This window comes from Anthonomus grandis, chromosome 2 (genome assembly GCF_022605725.1).
Source record: "Anthonomus grandis grandis chromosome 2, icAntGran1.3, whole genome shotgun sequence".
NCBI lineage: Eukaryota > Metazoa > Arthropoda > Insecta > Coleoptera > Curculionidae > Anthonomus > Anthonomus grandis.
In genome coordinates, this window is record NC_065547.1 from 47,500,995 (window position 1) to 47,512,860 (window position 11,866).

An 11,866-nucleotide genomic window follows, 5' to 3' on the forward strand; every position below is an offset into this window, starting at 1 on the left:
CACGTTAAAACCAAAATTAAGGTATTAAATCCCTCAAATCTGGATGAACTATGGCAAAACTTCCAAGAGGCTTGGAACAGTATTCCGGCAAGCGTCTGTGCAAAATTGGTGGAGTCAATACCCAAGCGATTAAGTGAAGTTATAAAAAATAAAGGAAACCCAACAAAATATTAAATTGGTTTTGGTGAAAGTAAATATTTTTTAAGTGTGCTATTTAAATGGCCAGCATTTCTTGAGTTTTTTTGTTATGTTTCTTATATATTTAAAATACTCTTTTAATTTTAATTAAATACAACTCTTTGTAGAACATCTAAGCTAAATATATTATAAAAAAAAATAGAAAATGGTATTTAATATTTTTTATCGCAATTTAATTATTTTTATTAAAAAGTGTGCTATTTATATGACCATAACTTATAACTTTATTACTTTTCTTATTTTTATTACTTATTTGATATTTCAACCTATAACTTTATAGGCCTTGACGGTCCTCGGATTTTAGTGAAGCCAACGGTGTGTGTGTGCTTTCTAGGCTGACTCGCCGGTTAATAATCTAAATACCGACTCGATTTTACTTGGGTGAGCGGCATCGTGAGCGAACCGAAATCGTGCCTAGACGGTAGGCAACCTTTAACGCGCACTTTTACTGCTGTTTTAAGAACTGATAGAAGCAAAAGGTTAAAATATAGAAATATATATTATTTCACATCTATACAAAAAAAAAACTAAATAACAATAAATAGCAAGTTTGTGTATATCATTGAATTATAATACAAAGACAAGTCTCTGAAGACTTAACGTAAGCATTTGATGATGTCAAGACACTGTAACATCTTAAAATATAAATCATTAGATTATTGTACCCGACGTAATAGATCACGAAAATTATTTTAGTGTAATTTGTTTTTTGGTATTTAGCTTTTAAGTCCTCGCTTGTTTCGCTTGATTCTGGCATAGGGTCCTACATCTGGATCCATGACAAAGTCATAGAGAACTTGGGACCAGCTGTGGTGCTGGGGGAGGTCATCGTAGAATTCTGGAGCAATTTTTTTCACCTAAAAAAAAGTTGCTGTTTAATAAGGTACATAAATTTTTGCGTAAATATGTATTAAACCACAGCAATGTACCTTATAGTAATTAAGTTTTAACACATTAAAATGACTGCCATTTTCTTTTTTTTCGAGGCCACTGTAAATATAAACGCCCTGAGGCGCACTGAATATGTTAATCTGCACCGTATCATTTTAATAGCTAAATATGTTAAACTGAATATACCATCATTATTGAAATCCTCTTTTCATTATCTTAATCCTAATTTACACCTAAGATAAGCTATTAAGATAAGTTTGTTTTGATATAACATATTGCGCAACTGTTTATGAAAGAATTTTAAAAATGTGTTCAGCTGAAACTTTGCTAGTAACTAGACCTGACATTTACAAAGACCCAGAAACAAAAAGAATTGCAAACAGTCTAACTAAAAGAATAAAAAATGAAGTATATGATTTTAGAAATGAAAAATGGAATAACTTTTTAGAGGAGCTAAATAATGATGACGAAAATCATAGAAATTATTGGAGAGTCTCAAAGATACTGAGAGGAAAGACCAAAACAGATATCCTGCCTATACAGATAGAAGATAGAAGTCTAGCGTACTCAACCTTAGAAAAAATCGAGGCATTTAACAACTCACTAGAAAAACAATTCAATATTAACGCAGGTCCTGAAAATCAAACACTAGAAGAAAAAGTAAAAAACACAAATAAAACAATAGAAGAAATACCACCACAAAACATTAGAGGCCCTAAAAAAATCAAACTTCATGAAATAAAAGACCTCATTGCACAACAATTAAATAAAAAAGCACCAGGGTACGATGACATTAATAATAAAATGTTAAAAATGCTACCAGATAACACACTAATGGATTTATTAATAATATACAACCAATGTCTAAACCTGTGCTATTTTCCAGAAGCATGGAAAAGGGCAATAGTGGTATTGATACCAAAACAGGGGAAAAATTTGGCCAAACCAGAGAGCTACAGACCCATCAGCCTGTTACCAACAATAGGTAAAATATTTGAAAAAGCGGTACTAAACAGGCTGAGAGAGGAAACAGAAGAACTGAAAATAATCCCCAAAGAACAACACGGCTTTGTGAAGGGTCTCTCAACAGAGATGCAGCTGGCGAGAATACAACAGAGCTTAGTTGATTCTTTCAACTCAAGAAATTCAACCGCCATGATCACACTTGATATCGAGAAAGCTTTCGATCGGGTGTGGCATGGCGGATTGATATTCAAAATGTCAAAATTCGGTGTGTCCGTCGGTATGATAAAATTGATTAAAAGTTTTATAAGTGGAAGGTCCTTCACAGCAAGGATCGAAAATAAAACACTACCTTATAGAGAAATAAAAGCGGGAGTGCCTCAGGGTTCCCCACTTTCACCAACTCTATTTAATATATACCAGACGGACATACCGAAGAATGATGATTACTCGCAACTGGCACTATTCGCCGATGACACGTGCGTTTTCGCCAGCTGCAGATACCTGGATCAGCTAAACGCATACATTCAGAGCCACCTAGAAAAACTCTGTGCATGGGCACTAAAATGGAAGATAAAGATCAATGAAGACAAGACGGAGGCAATATTAATTACCAAAAAAGTAGATCGCGACATTCCTAATCTGGTGATGTTGGGCACTGAAATCCCCTGGAAGAGCGAGGTACGTTACCTAGGAGTATATTTTGACAATAAAAATAATTTCAATTTTCATATTAAAAGACAGCTCAACCAATGCAATGGCCTTATACAGGGGCTATACTCCTTTCTAGGGCCAAAAAAATAAAATGTCTATTAACAACAAATTACTGTAAACAAGTAATAAGGCCCAAACTCCTCTAGGGCTCATGTGTGCTAACAAACATAACTAAAACTAATTTAAATAAACTCGAGAGATTTCAAAACAAAACCTTGAGATTAATCACAAACTCTCCGAGATATGTAAGAAACATCGATATCAGAGAAGATTGCCGCATTGAGACCATAGAGGAGTTTATAAAGAAAAAACACACAAAATTTAAAGAACGGGTCAAGGCCCTTGAGAATGACTGTGACTGAACTGAAAAACTTTTTATTAAAATGGAGGGAAAACCGCCCCTGGCGAGGCGTGTCATCCACGCCGCCAAATGACCAATCAGGAAGAAATAGAAACCTATAAATATAACCCACCTTTCCACGTCCCGGCAGTCAATCCCATGCTCAGAGCCTCATCAGACAAAGCACTCCGATGCGACCGAAAGAATAAAAAAGATAGGCGCCTAGACCCAACAAGCAAGCAAGTCAGTAAACCGGCAAGAGCCATCGTCGCTAGTCCGGAAATAATCAGTGCAAAGATGATGATGATGACCTGACATTTAATTAAGGACAAAACTTGGAAAGGTGCAATAAGTATGAAATAGATCTATAGAAATTTATAATGTTTTTCATCACAGATCTTCAAGATATAGCTTTGGATAACTTATGGAATTATGCTTAATCAAACTTAGATCTAAGCTAATAAAACGTACCATCAAATTCATATTTAAAAAAGCTGTTTACCACTGGTTGCAGATTAAATGTTTTTATAATTTTACTTTTAGATAATAATTGTAACTTATATTAGATATTTTGAATTTTGTTATTTTGTTTATATAAGGCTATTGCCTCTATGATTTCTAGATAAGCAAAATTAATGTATCCTATGGGAGCTATATCCTCCTTTGTATGCTACCTTGCTTTGTCGTCCTGTATACGATTTTGTTGGCAAATAAAGGATATTATTATTATTATTATAAAGACAGCCTCAACTTTAAGCAGGAATACTGCATTTATCGTAATATTTTGAAGAGGTCAATTGAGCAACATGATACAAGTCAAGGGTAGAAATTAAGTTCAAAATGGTAAAATCGGAGTGGATCTGATGATTCCTAGTATGGGCGAAACACGTGTAATCCTCTGACTTTAATTTAATAAATTTGAGATCTGTGACTTTTCATTACTATTTAATGTATCGGTTTATCTTTTTTTTTAATTGCATTTTTTTTTAATTCCAGGCAGTTTTGCCGTTGGTTCATTGTCTGGAATAAACAGGTTATTTATTCCATAATTCCAAGCAGTTCAGATAAACATTTGTCTCAACTGCCTGGAATAATAAATTCACTTAACCACATGGAATTTCAAAATTCTATGACGGCTTAAGTGCCTAAAATTGTAAATAAAAATTATGGATCGTTTTTTAACTTCCAGGCAATTGTGCCACTGATTCATTGCCTGAAATAAAAAGATAATTTTTTCTAGAATTTCAGGTAGTTGAGGTAATTCCGTAGCTCAACTGCCTGCAATAATAAATTCACTTAAAAACCCTATGACAGCTTAAGTGCCTAAAATTTCAAATAAAAATTATGGATCTTTTTATTTAATTCCAGGTAGTTGTGCCATTAATCATTACGTGGAATAAAAGACATTTTTTTCCTAAAATTCCAGGCACTTAGGGACAATCCCTGGCTCAACTACCTGGAATATTAAATCTGTTTAACTACTTGGAATTTAGAAATTATGACGGCTTGCTGGCTAAAATTCCACAAAAATTACGGAATGATTTTTTGTATTCCGGGCAGTTGTGCCGTTGATTTATTGACTGGAATAAAAAAGTAATTTTATTCTAAATTTCCAGGCAGTTGAGGTAAATCCTTAGCTTAACTGCTTGGAGTAATAATTTTTTTTTAATCACATTCAATTTAAAAACTATGATGGTTTGCTTAAATACCTGAAATTTCAAATGAAAATCATGAATCATCTTTTTATTCCAGGCAGATGTGCCGTTGGTTCATTGTCTGGAATAAAAATGCTATTTATTCTATAATTCCACTCAGTTGATGAAAATATCTGTCTCAACTGCCTGGAATAATAAATTCACTTAACCACACTTATTTGTGCTATTAATTTGTACACTTAAAACAGTGACATAAATTAATTAAAGTAATTTAGTTATTTAGGTTTAATTGAGTAGAACACTGTTCATTCATAAACTTAAATGAGTTACATCATAATTTTTGTTGAGAAATATTTTATTTTATTGATAGGCACTAATTGTAATTGCCACATAAATAATGTTGGCACTTTGTGGGAATCAATAAATTACTGAAACATTTTTTGAAAACTTCTTTACCATTCTTAGTAATTTTTATAAACAGATATACAAAACCTTACCTCAGGTAATCTAGAGCCAGGCACTGCAGGAAAATCATGATGTTCATTATGATAACCCACATTAAAGGTAATAAAATTCAAAGGTCCATAGTAACTATATGTTTCATATCCCTTTTTAAACATGTAGTGTTCGGAGATAAAGTGTCCGGCAACAGGGTGTAGTCCCATACACATTACACTGCCAAAAATCAAATAACCTAATATCCTCCATCCTAAAACAGCATTAAACAATAATGTTTTGATATTCTAATACTTATAGAATCTTACCAAAGAGATACACCACAATGGCATCAAAAATAAGCTGAATAACTAGGTTGTAAAACTCAAATTTGCTAGGAGGTTTAGGGTAAGTTACAAGCGGTCTAAATGAGTAGAAAAACGGCTGAAGGAGCACCCAAATAAACTTTCCAAAGGTTGTGCAGAACAGTTTGGCTTCCAGGTAGGTTGGTATGTCTGTATCTTTTAGATCGTCACCTTGGTACTGCAAGAAATTTAATGAATAAAGTGCAAATATTTCCAAAAATATAGCCTACCCTGTGGTGTTCCAAGTGGTATTTCTTAAAACTAATAGAAATTGGTATGCCAATAGGTAAATTAGCAAAAAACCCAAATAGCCTATTATGTAAAGGTCTAGCATGGCCGAAAGCCAAGTTGTGTGATATTTCATGTATAGCTAAAACAACAAATTAGTAAGCAAATAAATAGCTGACTGACCATAGGTTTGCAATGTGCCTTACCTAACATTAGGGAATGGTTAATGACACCTCCCAAGCAATAGCCGACTAGCAATAATACTGGCCACGATCTGTCTCTTAAAATGTACATTAGGAAAAACTGTGTAAGCACCATTCCAGTGACTACCCATTTAAAATTTGGGTCATATCCAAAGAGCTTTTTGATTTGGGGATATTTCTCTAGAAAGACAAATAAATAAAGGATTTTTTAAACAGAGTTAGAAGCAAATAGGGAAGACAGAGTCCATACTCGCAGTAGAGTCATAGGTTAATTTAAACTGAAAAACACAGTCTCACTCCACTTGTTTATTTTACATTTAGTTTAAAATTTATTAGTTTAGTAAAACTACTTAGTATTTACCTAGTAGACTCTTTTCAAATTGGCACAGTCCCACACAGTAGGGTTTGAGTTTATGTCAATAAGAATCTTTTATTTATTTATTTTTTATATTCTGATGTTGACAAAAATGAATTGATACATCAATCAGTTAATTATTGGACTGATTAGGATGATAAAGAAAATACTGAAGTCAAACCTAGGTGACATCTATGTTGAGAGGTCCTAAAAGTACCAGGGTTCAGAGTAAAAGGAAAAATTGTAAAGGGCAAGAACAATATATTAAAAGACTATGAAGAGTCAAAACACAGTGAGTTAAAAAAGTGCATACAAGAATGATGTATTTGATCATTAACACTTAAGTAATGATTGTTGTTTTGTGTAGCTTTATTTATGTCTAGTATTTCGAACAGATCAAGTTTATTGCTTTTGTGGTAGAAATGTAAAAGCTTTGAGTCAGTAACTGGATTACACCTGTGGTTTTTAGTATAAAAATGTCTGGAAAAGTTATATTTGATGCTTGTAAGGCAAATATCTCATACAGGCTAGAGAGATTGAGAAAGGGGAGAAATACACAAAATCAAGAATCATTATTTAGTCACAAAATATTGTTACATAAGTTCGATATATGTTTTCAAGAGTAAGGCAGTGGAATGGTTCCTTTCATATTTGAGTGATAGAACTCAGTCTGTGCACCCAGCAAACCTTGAATGATGGTGTACCTCAGGGTTTGGTTCTTGGCCCAATTTTATTTTATATTAATGATCTCACAAGGCTGAGGCAAGACTTATAGAATAATGTTTTCACTAAGAAACATGGCCGATACTATTAACCATAACCAAAATGTAAAATTCTTAGGCATTCATCTGGATGAGGTTTTGCGGTGGGACATACATGTCCAGGTAGGCAAGGCTGACATTTGCTTTATATGCTCTATGTTCCTTATGGAGCTGTGCTTCCAAGGCCACTATAAGAACAGCATACTTTGGACTTCTTCATTTTATCTTGTCTTATTCCATATTATCCTGGAGACATGCACCCCAAGCAATTCGAATATTTAAAATACAGAGAAAAGCTATCAGGGTATTGGCAAGTCTAAACTATAGATACTTCAGACTTTTAAAACTATTGATATACTAACTGTGCCTTCTCTCTCTGTATACTTGAAATCTTACTATTTGTCCATAAAACTAGACTGGCTGATGCCACTGCAGAGGTTCACAATTATAATACCAAGTCCAAACAGAAATTAGTTCTTACTTACCAACATTTGGTGTCAAAGTGGTTCAGAATATTGGGGTATTAAGTTTTTCGATAGAATACCTTTAGAGGCGCAGGAACTGCACCATTTTGAGTTTAAAAATAAAATTAAAGAAGTTCTAGTTCAGGAATCCTTTTATACTTTAAACAACATAATTTGAAATAGTACAGACAGATTTTGCATTGTACTTTGTACCTTTTGTATTGTGACTTGTGTAAGTACTACTTTGTGCATTTACATTAATAAAGAATTTGAAGTGAGCCTAAAAATTTCAGGGGTGTTTACTTTGTTTATGAATGATGCTACTGTTCTGTTGATATGGATGAGCACATCTCGACAAAAACTCTTAATAATGACCTGCCTCAAATTATAACTCTGTTTTAATATCTCAAAAACCAACATTATCTCATTTGAATGTGACTCGGGACCAGTTTACTTAGAAAAGCAATTGTTAGGCACTAGCAGATACTTAATTCTAAGGCATTCAAACAGATAATAAATCAAAATTTCAAGAACATATTGAATAACTGGGTAGAAGACTTGCATCAAACTGCTTTGCAATTAGGATAATCTCCAATGACTTAGATAAAGGTACAACTAAACAGGTATATTTAGCATTAATTGAATCCCATTTACAGTATGGCATATGTTTATAGACTTCTTGTTCTTAACACTTAATGCATACATTATTTATGTTGCAAAAAAGGGCAATTAGGTGCATGAATAAAGCCAAAGCTACAGATTTTTTTTAACATTGGCCTATCTCTTTATGCTTGAAACAGTATCTTTAATACACAAGAAATATGATGGCACTTTGAGTCAGGATTTGTCTTTTTACTCCACAAGGCAGACACATAGGGTGCCATCATTGCCCATTCTCAGATTGGCCCTGGTGCATCACACTGTTGTGTATAATAGTCGTTAACTTTTTAACCAATCTCATATCAGAATAAGACTCTATTATGATATTGAAGAATATTAAAGTGAAAATCAAAGTCAAGATGTGCTTTGTTATCTGAAGAATACAAAATTCTTATAGACAAAGCTTTTCCATATTAAATTATAATAATCTACTACATATAATGAAACTTATAAAGGTAAGAGACAGAATGAAATTACAATACAGTTAAATATTTTCTAATAAATAATCATCCACACTATAATAGGCTCCTCTGAGTAATATTTTCCTAACTTTCCTTTTGAATTTAATATAATTTGAAATAATTCTAATGGAAATATGAAGATGGTTAAACAGTTTCATACTAAAGTAAATAATAGAAGATCTAGGTACAGGAAGGTTTATTTTAAATGTAGAGCAAGTAACAATAGTATTCTGAGAAGTAATTGCTGTCAAATATTTTTATGCATTAAGCAAACAGACATTTTTTTAGAAATGAAATGTGCTTTACAAGATTCTCTATATCCAATATTGCAGAGGGATCTTAGGGCGCGCTTTGCAAAATAAAGATAGATTGAAACAAGTAACCTGAGCAACATCCCCAAAAGCAGATACCATACCTGAAGTGGGAATCAATTAAGGCGAAATAAGCACTTTTTAATATTTGTTTATTAAGTTGACTGGCAATGGTTCTAATTGAAAAGCAACCAGAAGCAAGTTTTAGCGATAATTGTCTAGTCTACACTTAAAATTTGAAACACTCATTTTGGTTACATTAAAGGACAAATAATTATAGTCACACCAAGTCTTGATTCTGCATAAATCCTCATTCATTTTCTTGAGTAGAAATTGTGCATCTGTATCATGCGATAGCAATGTGGTATTGTCAGCAAAAGAGGTATACTGCCCATGTCTTAATATTGAGGATATGTCATTGACATAAAGAAGGAAAAGTGGATCCAAAACAGATCCTTGTGGTACCTCTGTTGAAATTGTCAACTATATTATAATGATACCTTTTAATATATATAGTTCCTACTGGTATAAGTTTGATTATGTTCTTTTCCAGCTTTAGGTTTACCAGCACTTTATGTGTTGGTTTTATATGGTTTGTTCACAACGCATAATTAGAAACATGTTGAGAATTTAAAACTATAATAATGTAAAATAAACAAGTGGAGAGAGACTGTTTTTAAATTTATCTTTGTTGCAAATATTATTTATTACCATGTATGTTTTTATGATACTAGAGCATTTACACATCTATGTAAAATAAAAGTTAAAAATAATTGTATCTGAAAATAAGTATTTCTAGCTATAAAACAGCAGCATGTTCTATAGTTATTATTACCTAATATACCTACCCCAAGAACTGCCAAGAATAATTACAATTTATTTTGTCAATGTCTGTGACTATTTCTTGGACTACTATACATCTAGTAATCATTATATTGATTATTATAATGTAATCATAAAATAATAGATGAGGCCATAGATAAAAATAAAATATTCATATAACCTTTATTACTATGATTCATATTACCGGAATATTAATGAAAGTTATAAAATTAGATGCCATAGCGGAAGATGCATAAAATACGTAATTAAGTAGGTACTCAAAAATTTAATCCTATGACCAAAACTTGTAGAAAAAGTGACAAATTCTCAAGCAATATCCAAAACTATGAATGTATGGACTAACCTAAAATAATTTTCCTCCGGCTTGCGTGAGGCTCTTCGGTGTAGGACCATTCGAAATCGGTTCTAGAAACATGCTGGCCCATTTTTCTTTCCGTATTTAAATAAAGTAAAGGATTGCTGAAGGGAAATTATGGGAATTTCTTATAAAATTCGGCTCATTGCGGGAGGATCACTACTGCCAAATTTTTTAAATAAACAACTTTTGACACTGACAGTGACAACACAGCAAAAACTTTGACAACATACACAAAACTATACAGGAGAATGGTGGTTGCATACACATTTTTTTGACAAATCTGCTAGCGTCCTCTCTCTTGTCAACGGAGACTATTATAACTAACTTGAGAGTAACCAATCAAAATGCTAGAAAGACGTGGGTACCCAAATTAGGGCGGGAAAATCAAATTTCAATTATTAATAAATCTTATAGTTTTATTATATAATCGCCACATTAAAAGCAAATGGCTAGTTAAAATAGTAACTGATAGAAAATAGGTTCTTTTTGGTTAGATGTGGATCAGATATTGATCAGGATACTAATAAAACTCTTCAGCTTTATTTTACATATCTAAATGAGTTAATTTACTGCAATAATTAATTAACTATAGTGTCATACACATCACCAATTTCAAAATGGAAATAAAACAATATTTTTCTTTAATACATTTGTTATTTAATATTCCTGAAAAAAGACCTGTAAAAATTAATTATGTAAATGTGTAGAAGTATTTTTTAGCAATGAACTACGCTAATCCAAATAGATTAAAAAAGGCTGTAAAAATGTTTGTGTTATTTTCTTATATCATACATCTAAAAACACTATCATTAGGATAATTATATCCCTATATGCTACCATCAGAAGCATAGATTCCGAGGAGGATGAGTTATTTTCGTTTAACATGTACTTGTTTGCTAAAGAAAAAATTACCATATTTTAAAAACTATTAAAAAATACTAGAAATAGTGATATAAAATTCTCAAGCACGTATTTTAGAACAACGTTATCCGAGCACGAACGAGGGTAAACGAGTATATTCATGAAAAACCTCTAGAATTGATGTTTGGAATATGGTAAATAATTTAAAAATGCTCAAAATACTGAAATTGCTCAACATATTCCTAATGCACTATAAGAAAAAATACACTGAAGTATTGTTCTGACCTGAAAAAAAAATTGCAATCTGTAATAAGCCAAAAATATGACTTTAACCTAATTTAGGTGCTCTAATCGAAGATTCATATCAAGGTCAAGCGGAGTCAATACCACTAAAACTTTCTCGCCCAACGCTACTATTTAAATCATAGATACTATAAAATCCGCTCCTTCTATCATACAGAACTCAAATTCTAATGTTAATAATGGATCATGGACCTGATCACCCTGAGGAAGAGCTATGGACAAGCACCAAGGTTTGCTTACTTCCATTGACATTGATTCGCCTTGTTTTTGGAACTCTTTAGCAATAAGACTAAGGTTATAAGCAACATATAGGTTAGCATTCCTGCTTTTTTCACCGTGAAGCGATTTCGACGTTTAGTATAGACTATATGCAGGCCTAGTGCTTACTAAATGTTCGCTCAGTGGCTGCTGACGAAGGCCGAAGAGTCAAAATGCTCACTGGTAAATCCTTAATAATTATTTTACTGCAATATCCCTGCCACCATGTAATAGGTTCC

The 11,866-nt window shown here is 32.5% G+C and overlaps 1 protein-coding gene across 2 annotated transcripts; it reads right to left on the reverse strand.

The window, feature by feature from the left end:
* Positions 1-678: 678 nt before the first annotated feature.
* Positions 679-10,405, reverse strand: LOC126733653 (sphingolipid delta(4)-desaturase DES1). 2 transcript variants are annotated; one of them, XM_050437045.1, is made up of 6 exons: positions 10,191-10,405; positions 5,996-6,172; positions 5,792-5,931; positions 5,526-5,739; positions 5,259-5,470; positions 679-1,055 (listed from the first exon to the last, which is right to left on the reverse strand). In XM_050437045.1, the coding sequence occupies exons 1-6, from the start codon at positions 10,270-10,272 to the stop codon at positions 915-917; spliced, it is 966 nt and encodes a 321-aa protein (XP_050293002.1). In that variant the 5' UTR covers positions 10,273-10,405; the 3' UTR covers positions 679-914. The 2 variants fall into 2 exon arrangements, with proteins under 2 accessions (XP_050293002.1, XP_050293003.1); XM_050437046.1 differs by lacking the exon at positions 10,191-10,405 and adding an exon at positions 9,853-9,991.
* Positions 10,406-11,866: the final 1,461 nt, after the last annotated feature.

What these genes read in the sequence shown, in the direction of transcription:
- LOC126733653 (XM_050437045.1), bottom strand. Translation starts at nt 10,272, where the DNA reads ATGGGCCAGCATGTTTCTAGAACCGATTTCGAATGGTCCTACACCGAA. An exon ending in TAACCATTCCCTAATGTTAG is followed by an intron (nt 5,932 to 5,995) that starts GTAAGGCACATT and finishes TTGTTGTTTTAG; the next exon opens with CTATACATGAAATATCACAC. An exon ending in CTGGCTCTAGATTACCTGAG is followed by an intron (nt 1,056 to 5,258) that starts GTAAGGTTTTGT and finishes ACTTTTTTTTAG; the next exon opens with GTGAAAAAAATTGCTCCAGA.